This window comes from Rhagoletis zephyria, unplaced genomic scaffold, assembly GCF_001687245.7.
Source record: "Rhagoletis zephyria isolate East Lansing unplaced genomic scaffold, Rhagoletis_zephyria_1.1 Rzeph_scaffold_00002, whole genome shotgun sequence".
In the NCBI taxonomy this organism is placed as follows: Eukaryota; Metazoa; Arthropoda; class Insecta; order Diptera; family Tephritidae; genus Rhagoletis; species Rhagoletis zephyria.
Genome location: NW_016157086.1, coordinates 1,072,155 through 1,093,368, shown reverse-complemented (window position 1 = coordinate 1,093,368; position 21,214 = coordinate 1,072,155). Strand labels below are relative to the sequence as shown.

Genomic DNA, 21,214 nt, shown 5'->3' with positions numbered 1-21,214 from the left:
TATGTTGGGTTGAACCCAAGGTTTATATATAAGAGAGAGGCAGGTCCGTTATTCTTTTCTCGCAAAATTGGGCGACAACAACAGCGAAAACAAGCAGCGTAAAAAACATAAAATTGAAATGAAGTGAAGCGATTTCAAACCAATTGTAATCGATAGCTTATTCGAAAATACATTTACATTTAATTTTAGCCAAATTTTTACTCATACCTGTATCTCGAAAAAGCCACAAAATCGGATTTTTCACTGCGGTAAATTTTTGTGAAATTTTCATTTCAACTCGCTATATCTCAGGCGGTTGTGTATCGATTGCTTTGCAATTTGTACACAATAAACTAGATACTATTCTAAAGAAGATGAGTCTAACTGCACTTCTTAATATTTATTTAAAACAAAATTACAGATATTTTAACATTTTTATAAAAATTAAGGAGGTGATTTTTACAAATACAAAAGTTGTGTTAGGAAGTTTAAAATTTTTGTTTTGTTTTAATGCAGCATTAAAGACAAATATATGCGGATATTTTTGGAAAAAGGTTTAGACAACAAGTAGTTCTAAAGTTATAACAATATTATGATGACACCCACGAGCGGTCGCTCGTCTCTAGATGACAAATATTTTTACTGGGCACTTGTACAAGTAATTTTGGAAGTAATATTAAGTGAAATATTGAAATGCATGAATTTATCAGTGTTATGTAACTATTACTAAACCTAATAGACATACTTACATACATACATACATACAAATAGTTATTCGTACAGTGATTGTTTCACAATATTCGCAATGTTTTTAATAATGATTATTCGGTAGTTTTTCACGAAAATTAAGTTGATGTTTTAACAAAAACCAAACGATTTAAATTTTAAAACTTTTTGCAAAACTTAAAAAATTCTACAAATTTTCATCTATATTTCAAAATTTTGACTCATTTTTTTTAGAGAAAAATTGCGTTATTTTTTGAGATTTTATTTTCTCAATGGTGTGGAACGTTTTCTTCCAAGCAAAACTACATTTTGCTCATGGAAGCAGATATGTAACACCCTTGAGAAACAAATTCTAAAAAATCAAAGGTAATTTAAAGCGACTTGATGCTTGCGATTTACTAACTGAATGAGCTACAACTCTGCATACAAAATTTGTTCTAAAAACTGTCATTCAAAATTTTGATGAAAATTTGTATAATTTTTTTAAGTTTTGCAAAAAGTTTGAAAATTTCATTTATATGGTTTTTGTTAAAATAGAATTTTCGCGAAAAATTAACGAAAAATTAAAAACATTGCGAATATTGTAAAACAATCACTGTACGAATAACTATTTTGACTATGTGTGTAATTACATATCGAGCCCTAACCGCCAAAATAACGTAAGCGACTTTTTTTTCAAAATTTTATTTTTGATGCAGAAATACATCTAGATACCCTAGGAATATTTCTGCATCAAAAATAAAATTTCGAAAAAAAATGTCGCTTACGTTATTTTGGCGGTTAGAGCTCGATATATGCATACATAGTATGTAGGTCTGTAGAGCTTTAATAAGTTATATTACACTGATAAATTTATGAATTTCAACATTTCACTTAATATTACTTCCAAAATTACTTGTACAAGTGCCCAGTAAAAATATTTGTCATCTAGAGACGAGCGACCACTCGTGGGTGTCATCATAATATTGTTATAACTTTAGAACTACTTGTTGTCTAAACCTGAAACTTTCCCAAAAATATCCGTATATATTTGTTCTTAATGCTGCATTAAAACAAAACAAAAATTTTTAACTTCATAACACAACTTTTGCATTTGTAAAAATCACCTCCTTAATGTTTATAAAAAAGTTAAAATATCCGCCATTTCGTTTTAAATAAGTATTAAGAAGTGCAGTTAGACTCATCTTCTTCAGAATAGAATCTAGTCTATTGTGTACAAATTTCAAATCAATCGAATCATAAACGTCTGAGATATAAATGCAAATTTCGCAAAAATTGCCCGCATGAAGGCGTGAAAGTAAAAAATCGCCCTGAGACGATATGCGCAGAGAGAGGCAATTTTTATTTCGCGGATTGCGCGACCTTCTATGTATAGATCGTGGGTTGAACCGGGCTTGAACCCAGGCTAACCGCTATATCACAGCAGCCGTCTATGATTCCACCAAATGAGAGGATCTTCTTGTCTGGGTATAAGGGGTACTGTAAATATTTCTCCATTTCTGCATCGTTTGGCTATCCACATCACTTCTGGAATCAGTACACGGTTAAAAATTTTGGTTTTAATTCTAAACTTTTTGGACTACATATATGACCAAACTAAATTCAGTTTCAAATACAAATCTTCCAAGTTTTAAAAAAGAGAGCACATATGTTGGGTTTAGAATTTAATCAGTTCGATACGCAGTGGCAGTGGCAGCGTCAGTTTTTCGAAATCAGCTGTTTTTTTAGAAAGTGTGGTGTCCAATGAAGCGACTCACAATACAGCAGTGGCAGCTAGCAGTACTGCTCAGTTTAGCCCAAATTCTAAATTCACTACAACTGCCTTCATCGCAGCAACTTCGCTTGTTGAATTTGACATAAATGAAACGCAGCCAACTTCTGTTGATGTCACCGAAGCCTAAAAGGCAACAACAAAAAATTGTCTACGGTTGGTGTTATGCAGAAATTTTGTTTGGCAAACTGCGGGCAATTGTTGTTGTAGCAAACTCGGAGAGAGCGAGTTTGGCGACTCTCACAGCAAACTAATTTTGTTTGGTCAAACTGCAGCAAATTCGGTGTTGTCATATACAAAAATTTTAAATTGTGCGCGTTATGTACATCTGAAATTCTCATTTCGTGTTGGCAATAGCCATGAAAACCATAATGAACGCGCAACCCTGTGCCAAACTCGACATAACCACCTCCGAGCAAACTAAGCAGCCGCCATTTAATTTGGCAAACAAAAGTTTGTCTGCATAACACCGACCTACCACAGTCGAAGATCGAATAAAACTCATAAAATAGCTCTGATCCAATACTTTTCGTGTAAAATCCTGTAAAAATGTCAAACAGCAAAAATTCTCTCTGAAGTGAGAGTAAAAAGTGAGTAACAAGAAAGAGTACGGGAACAAAAAAAGCATTTTTCCTGTAAAAATGTCTACCAGTGATCGCTTGACAATTATCATGATTTTACCAGAAGAAAAAGTTCGGATAAAATCTTGCAACTTCATTCTCTACACAACTCTCCAAAAATGACTCTCATTTAAAGGATTTTGGAGGATCATCAGAAAATAAAACGAGTTTTTAAATGTGTGTCAGAAAATATTGCAACAATGATGCTTTTCGGAGCGATTCGAGCGAATCGATATGTTTCCATGCAGATTAGTTCGATTTTCATCATATTTTTTAATAAAAAATAATCAATCACGTATTTTTTCTTAACGGCGTTCATTGTTGTTTCACTTTGGCTTTGGTGTTTCTCTTCTATTTACCAAAAATAATCGATAAATGCGGGTTGAAGGCAGAGAAGTTATCTTTTTAATACAGGATTATAGATTTGTTACACACACGCAGCCCAGAAAGCGTTACTCATGCTAGAAAAGTCACATAAAGTCATTGTTTAGAACTGATTTGTTGATTCCGGGTACGAAAGGCGATTTTTTGCGTTCCTGACGCTATTGGCACTTTTGGCACGAGTTAACACATTTGTGACACTTGTAAGAGAGTAACTTATTTTTATGCTCTAATTACCGAAACAGCCCGGAAAGCGTGCGGAATAAACCTTATATCATAACTTGGATTTCGGAGGAGAAATGGTTATTCTTAATTTCGTATAGGATAGCTCAGCTCGAAAAAGCAGATAATCTAGCTAAACAAAAAAACCTAACATCGATTGGATATCCGAATCCGGGCTGTTTGTTATTTCTTAAAGGATATCCGGAATCCGGTTATCCGGCAAAATCTCTACCCGGCACATTCCTAATATATATACACACATATATGTGTGTAGGTATGAAATTTGTGACCGAAACAAAAAAAATCATTGGCGCATATTCATAGTCATATTTAGTACTCAACTAAGTCGAAACTATTCTAAGTCACAACTAAAGCTATTCATAGTCGCCTTAGTTTCGACTTTTCTGGCTAGGTACCAACTTAAAATTTAATTTCGGCTGCAGCTGCAACTAAGTCGTAACTACGAAGAAGTATTTTATCAAATTAAACAGACGAAATATGTAAAAATTAAGTTGGTAGAGGGTGATTTTGATAATATTGAATAATCTCCCATTAAAATTTACAAAGATCGATCCATTTTAATCGGAAGATGAAATTAAATGCGTATTACAATTCGAATAAAGCTACATCACAATTTTATAATTGGAATAATTTAGATAAATTCTCAAATAATAAGTCAGTTTCACGCTAGTTCTTTTAAAGTAAATTTGTGCATAACATTTAGATATCTACTATTTGTATGTTTCACAGCATGCTTTCGATAAACATCGACTTCACATCACTGCGGATGTTTTGGCTATTTCGCACAATTAACAAGAAAATGATACCTTATTCTTTTGCATAACCATGCAATGAAAATAAAAATTACATAAACGGATGATCAAACTTGACATTATTTAATAAAAATGTAATTTTTACAAAATATCGTAAAGAAAAATCGATACATTTTCACACTCGGTTTGCTATATCGTAAACTAAGTCGAAACTACTTAGTCGATGTTGCGGAAACTCGAAGCTTGTAGGGGAGAGAGCGACGAGGAAAGGGGACGGGTACCGAGTCGCCCGTGCTCGGGAAAACCCCTCTTTGTGCTCTCGTTCGTCTGAGTAATTCAAGTTGGCGATCCACAGCTGACAACAACAATTGCGTACAAAAGAGTTTCTGTGTGTGAATGCAAAGGGCAACACCAAAAGAGAAATCGCCGATAATAAGAAACTCGAGTTTCCGTGTTTGAACGCCTACTTAGTAGAAGTCTGAAATGCGACTATGAATAGAAGTAAATTTTAAGTTGGTACTTAAATTTAAGTTGCAACTTTGTTAGTTTCGACTTAGTTGCTGGACTATGAATACGCGCCATTGTGCTTGTTTATTTTTAACCGACTTCCAAAAAAGGAGGAGGTTATCAGTTCGTCGGAATATTTTTTTTTTTTATGTATGTTACCGCATAACTTTGCACCACATCAACCGATTTCAATAATTCTTTTTGCAACGGAAAGGTGGTGTCTCAGAGGTGGTCCCATACTAATTTGGTTTAGATCCGATCATGAAATATATAGATATATGTATATATTTTTTTTAAGTCGGTTTTTTTTTGCTAAAAATTACTTGTTTAACCTTAAATTCACAACTTCAAATCGATATAAAAAGGAAAAGGGAACCAACTTTTACAATTGCTTTGGTATGTAGTTATTCATGTTTTGACGTGTTTTAGTGAATGCAATTGGCCATATTCCCATCACTTTTTGAGCGTTGCACTGTGTAATTATCGATCTATATTGAAATTGACGTTTGAAAACAAATAGAAACTGAATATTTAAATAATTTTTTAAATTTTGCATTTAGAAATGTTACAAATGTGTTTAATCTTGTTTTCATTACTTTTATTGTGGCTTCTGTAAATTTTACAACAATCGATACAATCCGATAACATTTCATCACTTTAAGAGTACCTGTAGGCGAAAACCCGGCTAACCACATTGTTGACCGATGGCAACATCTTGAAGACTGCTTTGGCAATCAGCTGTTTGTCAACTTTAACTTGCTCCACTTACAAATTTTTCTCACATTTGAACAAAATTTTTCTTGTATTTACAAAACCTAGCCAAAAGCAAAGTCATGGCCGGACGTGAAGCCGTAAGAAAAGCTGTACAGCAAGTGCGTCCCATCTTGTCGGTGGATCGGGATGAGGCGCGCAAACGTGCGCTCAATCTGTACAAAGCTTGGTATCGGCAAATTCCATACATTGGTAAGTGCATGAATCTCTATTATGTCATCGTCCGATGTGAGCAAGTTGGAACCAGAACGCTTGTGGCCAAAGACGTAAACAAATTGAAAATTCGCCGTCACATTTATAAGATTTGATAGTTCGTGCCATGGCAAATGCCGTAGTGAATACTGCAGATGCATAATTTTATTACAACTACTAAGATTTTTCTTTGCAGTTATGGATTATGACATCCCAAAGTCGGTACAACAATGCCGCGCTAAACTGCGGGAAGAATTTGAGAAACATCGCAACGTGACGGATGTGCGTGTCATTGATATCCTAGTGATAAAGGTAAGCGAACATTGGTCTAAAATTATCATTTCTTCAAGCGCGAAAAGATTGCAAATATTTATTAATATTATGAACGAAATCCGCGCCGTCTGAAGGCGCAGTTAATTTAAGGCCAGCCCTTGCATAGTGCGTTGACCAGAGTCAGAAGTATGTATTCGATTATTATCGACTAGTGCGGAGAAACAAACACCTCATAACGCATTCTGGTACAAGACGTGTCTCTCCAGCAGTACATGATTTGTATGCTGTTACCACAACAACAAAAACCTCTAAACAAAGAGCTCGCGGATTTTCACGACTGAAAATAAAAACATGTATCCAGGCCTAAAATTTTCCTAGTGCATTTCCGAGCCTCCGATTTGTGGCGTGTGACTTGATGTCACACAAAGGGCAAATGCTTTTAAAGAGAAACTGTTTTTATGGCAGAAATTCACTTGGAGGTTTAATTTTGCCAGTCGAGGGGCTACCTCTATTAAAAAAAAATGCATAATGCTTGGACCTGGGATCGAACCCTAAACCTACCGACTGACAGTGCGCACCCCTAACCACTCGGCCATGGCGGCCACCTTAATAATAAAAAATGTTATTTCAAAATATGGATGGAGAAACCTGCTTAGTGAAATAAAATTTTTTTGTTGTTTTTAAAAATTTAGTGCCGAATACAATATACAATACAATCCAATATTGAGACGCCAAACTTTGTATAGCGACAACTCTTATATTGCTATTGCCAGATATTGCCATTTTGTAAACAAAATTTATCCAAAAATAGAATGCAATTTTTTCTCATTGGCAATGCTTTTGTCCATGCGCTCTTTTTAGTTGAGCAAGAGTGCTCTCTTCTCATTCATAATGAGTATATCATTTATCAATCGCTGGGCGTGCGGCTGCGGTGTCCGAGTGGTTAAGGAGATGGACTTGAAATCCATTGGGTTCTACCCGCACAGGTTCGAATCCTGTCCGCAGCGAGGTGGAGTTTTTTCTCATTTTCTTTTTTTTTTAATGTTTTAAATTAAAATGCGTAAAAAATAAAGAAAAACTTCTCTTCCAGGGTCAAATGGAGCTGAAGGAGACAGTCGAAATCTGGAAGCAAAAGGGTCACATAATGCGTTACTGGAAGGAGAGCCAAGATCCCAAACCAACCGATTTCTTGTCGAAATTCTTGCAAGGAGTTAATTGAAGTTTTAATTAATTTATAAATATTTAAGAAATTGTCCAACGCGCTACCCAAGATTGTTATTAACACAATAAATTGTCAGAACTGCGAAGCAAATAGTGATAATTTTAAATAAAATTATTTAAAAAAACTCGTAAAGTATTTTTTTGTTTATTTCTTATCTGAAATTCGAGATTAATAGGTAATAGAAAATTAAACTTAAAAAATTAAAACGATTTTGTTCAAGCTACATTTCGCATTAACGCACATGTTGCTTCAAGCAACTGCATATTTCAAAAGCGATAGCTGACAACTTAAGTATCAACTTGCATAATTTAATTAGTGAATTTTTTTCGATTATTCGTACGAATGTAAATTTGAGGAATTTTTATAAATACTAAAGTAAAATACTTTAACAATTCTCTTTTTTTAAGGTTAATGCTTTTAAGTCCTTGGGAATATTTCTGAAACATTTATCTTATTTAACAATTTAAAATCTCAAATTTATTTCAAATAATAAAAAAAAAATTAGCAAAAGTGCTTGAAGGCTAAACATAAATAAATTGTGTGTGTTGTTCCACGTAGTATATGGTTACATGTGGTTTACAGCAACAAAAAATTCACTGAAATACTCCCCCGATGTCTAGGCAACAACTCACCAAATGACATCATCAATATCTGTAAGGCGTAAATGGAAAGTGTGAATTGATATGAAATTTACAATTTGTTATAAATTTATTTTCATTAAAAACTAACCAAAGCCATGTGGATAAATTTGTCCGAACATGTTGTAAGCGAAATTGATGTCATCATCATCCATGTCCGAATCGGGAAAGTAGAAATCATCATCCTCATCGGTGGGGTCATAATCGTCGTCGTCGTCGTCGTCGTCATCTAACCAGCCATCACCATCCCAGATATCGTAAATATCAACGCCATCGTCAAGGCCCAAATCAATATTTAGCGCATGGAAAACTACTTTCATAAGCGACTCTTTCTCAGCAGCCTTATATTCCTGGCACTGCATAAATAAAAGGAAAAAAGAGCACATTATTACTGATACCAATTGTCAAATATTTTTGTAACGCACTGCCGAAAGTCCATAATTATCTATAGATGTTCCATATACCAAAATGATCAATGGCGCTTTTGGTCTATCAGTACGGTCCTTTAAAATAGTTATGGCCTTAGAAATGAATTCCAATGTTATTTTTTTGCAGAACTGTATGTTAATGTGACGCAAGTGCCTGCAGCAGCGCAACAGTCTAAGCAGTCCCTCATTTGTTATATCACCACAGCTTTTAATAGTCAACTCTTCGAGTTGATCTAATTTACAAAATTTTCGAAGCGCATCATCGTCGACCGCCTGATTATTAGCGCAAAAAAGAGTTTTCAGTTTCTTCAAATCCGATATCAGATTGACGTGCTCGGCAGTGAGCGAATTTTTGGCAACAATTTTTAAAGTCTCCAATTGATCGGCCTTCTGTGCGACCAGTTCGACAAATAATCTTGTATTTGATATAAAACCTGAGGAGTGGCGCAACAATTCAAGTTGCTTCAATCGTGGCAACGATGCTACCTTTTCATATGAAAAATCAGGGCATGACATTTTCAATACCTCGAGCTGTTGACAATGTTCAGGCATGGCGTCGAAAAATGCTATCGATAGCCGTTCACAGCGGCGTATATCCAAAGTTTTTAAATTTTGCATCGCCTTGCAAATTTCAATCAAATTCGTAGTTTGAATATTGCTACAGCCATACAGGTTTAGAGCCTTTAGTTGCACCAATCCGCTTATGAATTTACCTGTGAGCGAGCACAAACAAAGCATTTACACACGCATTAATATTTTAAGGGTAAATTTTCCATTCAACGGCAGCTGCCTTTGCCTTACCTGTTAACTCATAGTTTTCGGAGAGCGCCAATGACTCTAATTTATCTAAATGGTGCAGCGTCTGTACTGAACTATCGTTAAGAGAGCAATCATGTAAATTTAAATCCTTTAGTAGAGGAAAATTGCGTAGTAGCTTCTTCAGACATTCTGGTCGCATTTTGCTATCATCCAATGAGATGCGTTTCAAATTACTGCAGAATATTCTTATAAATTCAATGATACGTTCACGATTTTTAAACGGTATATTTCCAGCCACGTGTTCTATATTTTCACCCGCGAATCGAAAGAAGTCGCGTATCTCCCATAAAGTCATTCCAGACATCTTGTAAAGATCGAAGTTTTTGAATTCGTGTTTGCTGAACATTTTGAATACATCTTGGAAACGCTGACATACACGCGCAAAACGTACTTGGTCACGCAGCTCTAAAAGCCGACAGATCATTTCCAGGCAGTCGTCATTGAGCGCAAGTACATTCAAGCCTTCAACGGACGCAGCGTGGTATGTCGGAGTGGCGGCAGGTTTTACCTCCTCGCTTTTATTTTTTTGTTTGCTCTCGGCTGAAGTAGAAGCCGCATCAGTCTCATTTGGTTTTTGGCTACATGCCTTTTCGGCGTCTGGCTGATTCCAGCTGTCGCCGGCTTTAACTCCAATGCGAGACCCTTGTAAACGATGATTGCCTTTCCGCAAAGCACTAAGTTTTACCAAATTATATCATAACTTCGTACATGAATGACGTTTTACCTGAATGCACCAGCCGGTTCGGCAAAGTTTACAAATCCGACTTTGGGTGCAGCGCGACGGGATCGCTTTCTGTCAGGAACCAATCGCACATTAGAAACCTTGCCAAACTTGGAGAAATAGCAGCGTACGTCATCTTCGTTAAACTAAATAAAAAAATGTGTCAGTGATCTTCCAGTTCGTATGAGTGCGCTGCTATACCTTCTTTGGAATGCTGTATACAAAAATATTGTATATCAATACGTTATCCTCGGTGTATGCCATTTTATCCTTTACGAAGTAATTTTGACTATTCGAAGCCTCTGCAACTGTAAAATTTTTAACACACAACACCGACGACATCATCATAGCCGCGCGGCAGTACTCACGCAATTCTAACACATCGAAGTACGACATCCTGGCCCAACAGAATTCAAATGGAGAATGATCGGCTTCTCAACGTCTTCTTCCCTCAGAAGTTGTTCTTCAGCAGAGCGGCAAGCAAAATTATCCTTGCAAATTCTTCTGTTCGATCAAATTTCGATTTTCAACAAATCTTTCACACATGAATAATATATAGCTGAATGTCAGAGAACGTACGTTCTCTGTGAATTTTTTTCCTGTTCACAGTAGAGAAAGTGCTGAATGTTTTTTTTCTCATATGCAGCTGTTAAGTTTGGCGCGATCTTTGAAATTGTCAGCCCTATTGAACAAAAACAAAAATAACAAATCAGGGTATCCAGATTGTTAAAAAAATCGCCATTTCTGANCTTCTGTTCGATCAAATTTCGATTTTCAACAAATCTTTCACACATGAATATATAGCTGAATGTCAGAGAACGTACGTTCTCTGTGAATTTTTTTCCTGTTCACAATAGAGAAAGTGCTGAATGTTTTTTTTCTCATATGCAGCTGTTAAGTTTGGCGCGATCTTTGAAACTGTCAGCCCTATTGAACAAAAACAAAAATAACAAACCAGGGTATCCAGATTGTTAAAAAAATCGCCATTTCTGAAAAAAAACGCCAAAAATCACCCAAAGTTTTTTTTTATAAGATTCATGAAATTAGCTTAAAAAATATTTTATTTTAAAAATTACATATAACATAGTTTTGGGAAATGTTTAGCTATTTGTACAACGATTTAGGGGTGGGGGCGGAGGGGGAGGGGGTGTGGGCCCCACAAAGCCCCCCTAAACGAAAGAGGATTGACGCCGCTTTATGAAAACTCACCCCTCCCACAGACCACTGGGGAGCTGTTTGCAAATAGGGGAATTTTAGATTTTTTGCAAGGAAAAAACAAAGTTAAACTTGCGTCCGAAGAAGGGGGGCTGAACACCTTTTGCAGAGAACACCTTTCTGCGTAGGCGGCCTTCGGCCGCGCTTAGGGATTATAACCCTTACTACGTAGAATTCTCCTTTCTGTGTGACATAACTGGGGCTACCGCCCCAGTGATGTAACCTTGGGAAAGGATGAGGTAACTAGAATTCCCTTTCTGTGTGGTAAACCTGGGGCTGCCGCCCCAGTGATGTCTATTTTGGTTACTGGGTGTTTTATAAAAATATCTTGTACATAAAAATGTATAAACAAATTTATAACAAAAATTTGCAACAAATACGATATTTCCAGCCGACATTATTGTTAAATTAGTGCACAGATTTAGTAAATTAAATTTTTGTAATAAAGCGTGAACTGTTGTCTACAAGTNGGGCTGCCGCCCCAGTGATGTCTATTTTGGTTACTGGGTGTTTTATAAAAATATCTTGTACATAAAAGTGTATAAACAAATTTATAACAAAAATTTGCAACAAATACGATATTTCCAACCGACATTATTGTTAAATTAGTGCACAGATTTAGTAAATTAAATTTTTGTAATAAAGCGTGAACTGTTGTCTACAAGTGTGTGTAAAAGTTTTTTGATTCGATTCACGCGTTTGGGCACAGCAACCCAAAATCGTTGTACAAATTCATAAACAGTACCCATAGTTTTTAAAACCAAAAACGAATGTAATGCCTTCAGGGTAATAATTAATGACATAAATCACTTATGTGATAGTGATGTACAAACAATTTTCTTTAAAAATATTCATACTTTAAAAAAATATTTGTATTAACCAAAGAACGTAAATCTATAAGAGGAGACAACACGTTATAATTGTAGCGAGTGTGAACATCAGGAGCGTACCTTCTCTTTTCATCCAATCACAAAACGTATTTGGGCAAAAGAGAAAGCACTCTTATTGGCAACGAAAAAAATATCTGAGTACAACTCTACAACAAAAAACTTTTCAGGAGTTTTGCGCTTTTCAGGCTTTGAGCTAAACAATAATTTAAAAAAATCTACCAAATCTGGAAAATACATACCATTTGTTCTATTTTTTAGTGATTTCAATAAAAATAAAAATAAAAATTGAGGATTCAAGCTAAATATATACAACATTTGGAAAAATTGAAAAAATGTCGTCTAAATTTTGAAATTTTTATTCGGAATTTTTAGAAATTTTTTGGTATGGCGTTGTATAGCCCATGGAAGATTAGTTTTAGTAATAATGTCTAGCTAATATTTTCCGAAAGTTTTTAAAAATTTGTTTGCCGCCAGTCATTTTGTTTTTTTTTTTGGCATTTAATAATTTTCATTTATAAAAACTGGCGTTGGCTTCTTTAATTTTTTTTTGCGAACAATCGTAGTGTATTGTCCATTTTTTCTTCTTATTTAAACAATCCTTTAAAATATTTAGGCAATCAAAAGCTCCTCACGATTCCAGTAAAATAAAGCTTGAAAGTAGCACGAAATGTTCGCTTTTTATCGCTGTGCATAATTGTGTGTATTAGGAATGTTAATCCCGAGATCCCGGTATCCCGGTCTTTTTTAATTATTTATTTGCTTAGAATCCCAGGATTCTCGGGATATGTAATTTACACTGGTGGCAATAATAGAAACGTTTTATGTTGACCAGTTTTGGCTATATTTCTTTTGTTTTGTTCGTTTGCAATTTTGCACACAAAAAAAATCAATGGCCCGTAGTCATAGTCAAAATAAAGTCGACTTTAAAGTTAGTTGCAGCTTTTTTGACAGATATCCCATTGAAAATTATGTCAAAAAGCTGCAACAAACTTTAAAGTCGACTTTATTTTGACTATGACTACGGGCCAATATATTCGCCAAACCAAGGGCCAAATATAGTAAAATTGCGTTCTTAATTTTTCTCTCTGGCGTCAGGATTTTTAAAAAGAACTTTGAAATTTGAAAGATATGAGTAATTCAAAAAACTGATTTAAAAATTTCAGTGCAATATACTTAAGAAACCAGTATGGGTATCATATGAAAGAGAAGATTCTGTAGAGTTAAAACACATTACATCTTTTGGTCCGTAAGGGATGGGAAGATATTGAAAATACCCTTTTGTAATTTTATCCTTGAATAAACTTGAAATTTCTCAATTCGTATTTTTGAAAAAATTATATGTTAAGGACCAACTTTATTAGCTTAAAAATATAAAATAGATTAAAGGGGCATTTTCAAATCTTATTCGTCCTTGTGAACCCAAAAAAATTATTTCATTTGGTACCCATACTTTTGTTTTACATCGCACTGAATTTTTTAAAATAAGTTTTAGAATCAACCATATCTTTGAAATTATAACCCGCCAAAATAACGTAAGCGAAATTTTTTCAAAACTTTCATTTTGATGCAGAAATGCATCTAGATGTTTTAGGAATATTTCTACATCAAAAAGAAAATTTTGAAAAAATGTCGCTTACGTTATTTTGGCGGTTAGGGCTCGATAAAGACTTTTTAAAAAAATCATGACGTCAGAGAAATGCCCATTTATAAATATTTGCAGTAAATTAGGTGTAATATGAGGTAGACTTTTATAAAAACAATGTAAATTTTGGATAAAGAAAAGGAATATAGACAAAACTGTTCGAATTATAGCGCTTCTTTTATTTCTGCCACTAAAATTATGGTCTTCTTTCAACCAGAAAAGAATTTTTTTGACTTAATATTTTTGCATCGAGCTTTTTTCGACATTCCTTAAATTATTTTATCAGATATGTATGTACTAAAGTATTATTAAATGCATATAAATTAAATTACTGTCTGTCGTTTTGTTACTTATGAAATAATTTTCACTTTAAATAAAAAAGTACGTTGCAAACCCATTTACTTATTTATTATATGGTAGGAGAGCTTCTCAAACCACATTGATGCAATTTTTAATGTTAATTCATCGAAAAATAATAAATATCTAAATCCCGGGACTGATCCCGGGATCTCCAAATTGAACCAACGACATACTGAAAATCTTGGGATCGCAAGAATCTAAAATATTGACATCCCTAGTGTGTATATATAAAAAGTGTACCACAAACTTTCGAAACTTAATGCAATAAAGTAGACACTTTTGGTAAGAAATTTATAATATAAAGATAGCTGCGAAAAATAAAGCGGGAACGCAAATTTTTCAAACCAAATACTTCAAAAAATCTACCAAAATATAAAAAAATTATCTTTTCACCAACCCAAATTTTTTCTACCAATTTACCAAAGTGGCAACCGTGTGCACAATTCAACTATTGCTGAAAGCCTAAAGGCCCGTCCACATAGAACTCTGGCGTTCCGTTGGCGTTGGCGTCGCTTCAACAGCTGACTATCCAGCCGTCCACATAGCCAAAATTCGACAACGCTCTCGCCAACACAAAGCAAAAAGGTGGCCAACTCTCAACTTTTCGCGTGCGTCGCTTGTCAGCTGTTGCAAATAAATAAAATTATGTGAAATATTTTTCTTTTTTAGTCAAGTGCGGGCAAGAAATATCATTTTTAATGCAATTATTGATATGAAACATAGATTTATCTGTAATGAGTATGTTAATTTAGTGGCCCAAGCATTCGCTGCCAAGCGTTCATTGTAGCAAGCATACTTTTAACGTGCGTTCTGTCAAACTAACGCCAACCCCAAAGCCAACGCGAAAGTTCTATGTGGACCGGCCTTAAAAAGCACTGAACGCCTGAAAAGCTTGTTGTGGAGTTGTACTCTCTCCCATGATACAAAAAAGAAGGTAGTTTCACTCAATGATTTCGGCCGCCATGTTAGCCATTTGACTTTTCCTGCCATTATGACATCTCTATCAAAATCAAACTACCAGCTATAAAAAAATATTTTTCAACTGCCTTTGCAATAATTTCAAACAACAGATTTTAAAACGAAAATCAGTCATTTTAATCAAATAAAAAATGAATTGAAAGCTGTAGGAATCTTATAAATTTGTTCTCGTTTATTAGAAATAAGTGTTTAGAAGCTCTTGTGACGTGAAAGAATAAAATCTTCCCGAAGTACAATTTGTTTGTTCAAAGCAATATATTTCCTCAATTTCAAAGGTTTTGGAGAAACTGGATCGTATGTATGTAAGTATACTTGTATACATATTTACATTAGATTGGATCACTCCACTACTGTTTTTCCATTGGAATTTTAAAATCTATTATATTTTAAGACTTGCTCCAAATACCACCTTGAAAATACCTCCTCCTTGAGTTTTTATGAATAGAAATAGCTTTTTGAAGTATTTTTTGAAAAAAAATCACCTCAGATGACAAAATAGTTTTAACTAAAAAACATTCATTGAACTTAAAAAAAAATAATCCTAAGATTTTTGATTTTGATGCTCCTTTTGAATTTTTTTCGGAAATTGGTTTAAGAAAAACTTGAATAACTAAGTCAAGACTTCACCGATTTAGACTCGTAAGGTACCATTGGAAAGATATTTTATCACTCTTTTTGTATTTTTGCATAATTTAATTCAAAGTATAACGAGTGTCATTCCAACTTTAATTAAGATGCGTTGATATTTAAAAATAAAAATTTCCACATTAATGAGATTTTGCAAGTAAATAAAAATGGTGAGAAAATACCTTTCCACATATGTAAGTCTAAATGGGTATAGTTTTGGTCTTGTTATTTAAGTTTTTCTTAAATCAGTCTTTGAAAAAAAGTTATAAAGCATGGAAATTCTCGTTATTATAATCCCGTTGAATTTTTTTTTAATAATTTTATGCAGATTTTTTAAGCTTACACTGTTTTAACGTCCAAGGGTCTTTTTTTCAGAAAATCCTTCAAAATAACTACATATTTTCAAATCGGTCCAGTTCACGACCTTCTAATCATAATTATTACACATTTTAAAACTCCAAATATGTCTTATTTAGGATCGTCTGAAAAGACTAAGACCCATTAAAAATAATAGAAACTCCCAACCCAAAATACCATCAATCATATTTTGTTAATATCAATGTGGCAACGCTGCTTTTGTCTGGTATAAACCTTAATGCCTGGATTATAAAAACACTTGAAACGATTATGCGTTAGATTTCTCCAGGAGGCCTATGTAAAATGATGACAAGTTTTTGAATTTCTCACACAAACTTTTTGTAGTACTAGGCGTATATAACGCATTAGTTAACAGATAGGGTTCTTACTGGGTTCTTGCTGGGTGGTAATCTGTCAGGGTTGAATTTTGCTGAAACTATACATTTATCGACCAAAAGCGTTTGATAAAGTGATAAACTTTGGTTAAATAGATTTCCATACAAGGTTTGAGAGTTCATTTAACAAACTGAGAAATTTATGTTGTTGTTATTGTGGTGGCACTACTAAGCCCGACTATTTCGGGTCGACAATCAATCATATTCGTCAAGCTCAACTAACGGGAGGCCCAGGAAACAAGCTGTTTCAGTGGGGTCGGACCAGAGGGAGAGGGGTGTTGAGTCGGATTGAGGTGGAATGTGAAGAGGTGGTTGGTGTCGTTAGGGGATTATCCACATGCCGGGCACTCATTGGGGATATTGGGGTCGAGTCTGGACAGGTAGCTGTTGAGGCGACTACAATATCCAGACCGTAATTGAGCCAGGGTAACGCGGGTCTCTCTTGGCACTCGAAGCTCCGTCTCTTCTACGGATGGTGATTGGGCTCCAATTACGGCATTCCTAGGTCGACAGTAAAGGTAAGTGGTGACTGACTCTCTATGGATGTCGTTGATGGCTCGTCTGTATGTCGTCGGCTCCAGTGGTTGGTCTACGTATTGCTGGACTGCGTCCTTGTATACGAATAGTTGCCGCCTGACGTGCCTCGGTGGAGGCTCCTCCTGAGGCAGAGGTCTGTTTGGGTGTTCGCTTCTATGGCCCCCACCAGAAATTGCTAACAAAGCATTGCATTGTATTCCCTTACGGGGAGCACTTGGGCCTCGCTGTGTAGGTGGTGCTCAGGCGTCATCAGAAGGCACCCAGTTGCTGTCAGAAATGCGGCGTTCTGACATGTCTGTAGCTTCGTCCACTGCGTCCAACTAGTCCCCGGCGTCCAAACTGGCGCAGCATAGTTTATAACCGGCCGGCCAATTGCCTTGTATGTGGCCAGCAACGTTTCTGTGTCTTTGCCCCAAGTGCGTGTGTGCGTGGAGTAGGGTAGGAGAGCAGGCTATCGAAGGTGACCCCTAAAATTTTTGGGTTGTTTACAGTCGGTATTGGTGTGCCATCGACGTATATACCTAATTCTAGCCTGACCTCTTCGTCCAGGTAGTGAAGAGGGTCGCCGTTGATTTCGTTGGGGAGAGTGTTAGGCTCCTTGCAGTGAAGAAGTGAGAAAGACTGGAGAGATAGTCGTTTGCTATTGAGCAGAGGTCATCAATTCCATTCCCGGACGCCAAAATTCAGCAATCGTCAGCGTATGAGATCAGGGAGACTTACTCAGGTGGCTGGGGAAGCTTCGAGATGTAGAAGTTAAATAATAAGGGAGAGAGAACACCACCTTGTGGAACCCCTTGGTTAATTCTTCTTTGTTTTGAGGTTTTATCTCGGAAGATTACTGACGACTGTCGACCACTCATATAATTCGCCGACCATCGCTTCAGTCCCTGTAGGAGTGAGGAGGCCTCAACGTCTTCCAGCAGCGTGGAATAGCAGACGGTGTCAAACGCCTTTGAAAAGTCCGGCGCTACTAGGACCGTTCTCTCACAGGGGCGGTTTCGATTTAGGCCACGAGTGTATCTGGTTGTTTATGGCTTTAAGTGCTGTTGTTGTGCTATGCACTTTACTGAATCCGTGCTGATGCTTCGCTGGGGTCAGATGGCAGGTGAAGTGTGGAAGTAGCAGGGCCACTAATGTCTTCGCGACCGGGGAAAGGAGAGTTATAGGGCGATAAGAGTATCCTTTGTTGGCGGGCTTCCCCGGGTTCAGCAGTGGGACCACTCTCCCTGATTCCCACACATCAGGATGATGAGAGTGGCCATAGACAGGTTAAGGACCTCCGTTAGGTAAGCTACTCCCGTAGGCACCAAATGTTTCAGCATCAACATACAGATGCCGTCGGGTCCAATGGCTTTGGAGGTTTTCGTCTTCCCGATAGCCCCCTTCACTTCATAGCTGGTGAAAACAAGTAGTGCACTGTTTTTTGGCAGCTTGTGCAGCCTCCTGGTCACTCGACGTTTGGCCCTGTCTACCGAAGAATGCAGTGTGAATTTCCTACTGAAGTAGGTTGGGCATTTCTTTGGGTACGACGAAACGCGACCATCGAATGAGATTTCCACTCTTTTACCACGCTTCGTTGGGTTACACAAGGACCTCACGGTTGACCAGAGCTTACTCACACCAGATGTGAAGTTACATGCCTTCAAGTGCTCCTACTACTTTTTCCGCTTGTGCTGATTTACCAGTTTCCGAATCTCCAAATTAAGGTCCCTCAGACAAGGGTCCCCGGGATCGACCTGGTGTAGGTGGTCACGCTCATTTGCTAGTACAGCTGCTTCGGCCGGGAAATTTGGGCGGAGTTTCGCGATACGTCCGGACGGGATAAAGCGAGCCGCTGCGGCAGTGACTACTCTGCGGAACTGGCATTTGCCAGCATGTACGTTTGTGGGTGTGGGAAGAGCGGCGGAGCCGTCCCAATCAGCTTTGTTTAAGTTGGTGTAGGTTCGGTGGTCCGCGGGAGCAAAGCCGGTGGGCTTATTGATCGAGATGATTATGGGTAGATGGTCTGATGCTAGTGTTAGCATAGGTCGCCATGATATGCTATTGATCAGACCAGCGCTGGCAATTGTAAGGTCTGGCGAGCTGCCGCAGCTACTCGCAATCTTGGTGGGGGCGTCGTCGTTCATTGTGCAGAATGTCGAATCGTCTATCTGCTCAGCCGGATGTATTCCCCTACGATCATTTGAGAGGCTTGAGTGCCAAAGATCGTGGTGCGCGTTAAAGTCACCAACTACCATATGGTTTTCACCTCTGAGTAGCGCAGCCTATGTCAGGGTGATATCCTGCCGGGCATCGGGCGACAGGCGGTATATAGACGTTAAATATTTCGAGCTCGACATCGCCTGACCGGACAGCTATGCCCTGACATTCTAAGGTAGCATGAACGCTAATCCGCCACCATTATCTCGCTCGCGATCTTTACGGATACCATTGTAGGAGGCGCAACCCAACAGAGTTGAGTTGCTGTGCAATTTCGTTTCTTGGACCGCAGCTATCAATATGCCATGCCGACCCATAAAGACCACCATCTCCACAATCTTGCTTTGGAGTCCGTTGCAGTTGAGCTGTAGAAGTTAAATATATTTATCATTTTATAAACAGTTTATCACTTTTGATGAAGACCCCTAATAGCAAAGAAAACATTTTTTAAACTTGCCTCTCTTGAAATAGATTATCAAAATGGGGTGATACATGAATGTTAAAAAAAAAGATTGCGCCGCGCAGTGTTTCGACTATATGGAGGCAGGTAGAAAAAAGTCATGGTGACAGTTGATAAAAAAAACCGGTTGGACTTAGAGAGGGAAAAATAAAAGTCATAAATACCAAATTTTAAGTTATTTACTCACCCCTTCTTCACGAACGATACATTTCCAAAAAAATACGGGAATGGGCGCGATACCGACTAATCAGTTTAGTTTCCTTTGGCGATTAACCCATTAAAGAAAGTGTTTCTTTTTAAACTGTAATCAATTATTTAAATGTCGTGAAATATTCAGGTGAAGGTATTTACCATTTATTTGGTACTTTCCTATTTTCTCACCAAAAAATTTACTTTGAAATGTAGATGCTAAAGATTATTAGTAAAAAAATGTGAGTACCGGTCCGCCAGGTCTTGACATTAGACGAATGTTTTAGAGTATTTTATGTAGTTTCCGAATATATAATTTGATCTTTGCGCGCGACTTTGCAAATATATGAAATTTTTAATTTTCTTAATTTTTGATTTTCAGCTTCTTTTTGCATAATTTCGGGTAAATAATTTTTCGAACAATGTAAAAATCTCACCGGAAAAAGCGAATATTTACACCTAAGTCATTTTATAGTATAAACTTAGTTTTCTGAGAGTGGAAAGCAGGAAACAAGAATTAACCAAAATTCCAACACATTTAATGACTGGGCCCACATTTTTGAGAGTTTTGGAGGTTATAGAGATCCAATCTTCCCCATATGTTATATTTAGGTTTTCCTAATAAAATAAAGACTACAAACGAAATTTCAGCGCAATCGGATGAGATTTAATGTTTCCGCCCACAAGAGTAGAGGGCGTGGCAATTATCCAGCTTTGAAAAATTTCATAATTCTCTATTTCTAAGTAAAACTAGAGCACATTTCATGTTTCAGTGAAATCGGTGCAGGTGTACTATTATTTCCACCTGCCTCCATATAGTCGAAACACTGTGCGCCGTCCCGGCGGCGACGAAATTTCTCAAGTAAAAGTAAACAAAGCCGATTAGGAGGGCAAAGAAACTAGCGGAAGATTCAAATTTCTTAATATTGTGACGAATACTGCGTCAGCTCGAAGCGAACAACAAGAAATGACGTTGTGAAGTTGTACTCTATGGGCCAGTGTTTCAGTGCCAGTTTGAACTTAGTTTAAGTAAACTGGGTTTAAATTGAACAGCTGGCTGACATTTGATTGGCTGATCTTAGTTTAAACCAGCCAGATCGGGCGTTTAAACTGAGTTTAAACCGCGGCTGTGCACTGAAAAACGCCCTATATGTGATCAACTGGAAAGCAAGTTCTTGATCGTGTAACTTCACAGTAACACATTCGCTCGAACTCTTCAGCTATTGGCTGCACTTTTGTGGATTCTGTTTTCTAAGCCATTCACAATGAACTTTGTTGGTGATCCACAAAATCACCAATATTTGTAATCTGCGAATTTTGAA

At 36.8% G+C, this 21,214-nt stretch overlaps 3 protein-coding genes and 1 non-coding gene across 6 annotated transcripts; 2 read left to right on the top strand and 2 right to left on the bottom strand.

Moving 5' to 3' along the window:
* Positions 1–5,695: 5,695 nt before the first annotated feature.
* Positions 5,696–7,920, top strand: ND-B14 (NADH dehydrogenase (ubiquinone) B14 subunit). The gene is made up of 3 exons (XM_017620786.1): positions 5,696–5,942; positions 6,139–6,254; positions 7,306–7,920. The coding sequence occupies exons 1-3, from the start codon at positions 5,813–5,815 to the stop codon at positions 7,432–7,434; spliced, it is 375 nt and encodes a 124-aa protein (XP_017476275.1). The 5' UTR covers positions 5,696–5,812; the 3' UTR covers positions 7,435–7,920.
* Positions 7,141–7,222, top strand: TRNAS-UGA (transfer RNA serine (anticodon UGA)). Its single transcript has one exon. It is a non-coding gene; the product is annotated as a tRNA-Ser (tRNA).
* LOC108366188 (uncharacterized) lies at positions 7,566–10,612 on the bottom strand. Of its 3 annotated transcripts, none has more exons than XM_017620605.1 (7): positions 10,412–10,612; positions 10,245–10,351; positions 10,047–10,189; positions 9,305–9,996; positions 8,501–9,216; positions 8,167–8,431; positions 7,566–8,088 (listed from the first exon to the last, which is right to left on the bottom strand). In XM_017620605.1, the coding sequence occupies exons 1-7, from the start codon at positions 10,437–10,439 to the stop codon at positions 8,066–8,068; spliced, it is 1,974 nt and encodes a 657-aa protein (XP_017476094.1). In that variant the 5' UTR covers positions 10,440–10,612; the 3' UTR covers positions 7,566–8,065. The 3 variants fall into 3 exon arrangements, with proteins under 3 accessions (XP_017476094.1, XP_017476162.1, XP_017476031.1); XM_017620673.1 differs by having other exon boundaries at positions 10,245–10,345; positions 10,412–10,611; XM_017620542.1 differs by having other exon boundaries at positions 10,245–10,612.
* A 6,977-nt stretch (positions 10,613–17,589) lies between these two features.
* LOC108364001 (uncharacterized) lies at positions 17,590–19,475 on the bottom strand. The gene is given in 3 exon segments (XM_017617578.1): positions 17,590–18,064; positions 18,575–19,197; positions 19,467–19,475. Coding segments are annotated over 3 exon segments (936 nt in total). The 3' UTR covers positions 17,590–17,760.
* Between the last annotated feature and the right edge of the window lie 1,739 nt (positions 19,476–21,214).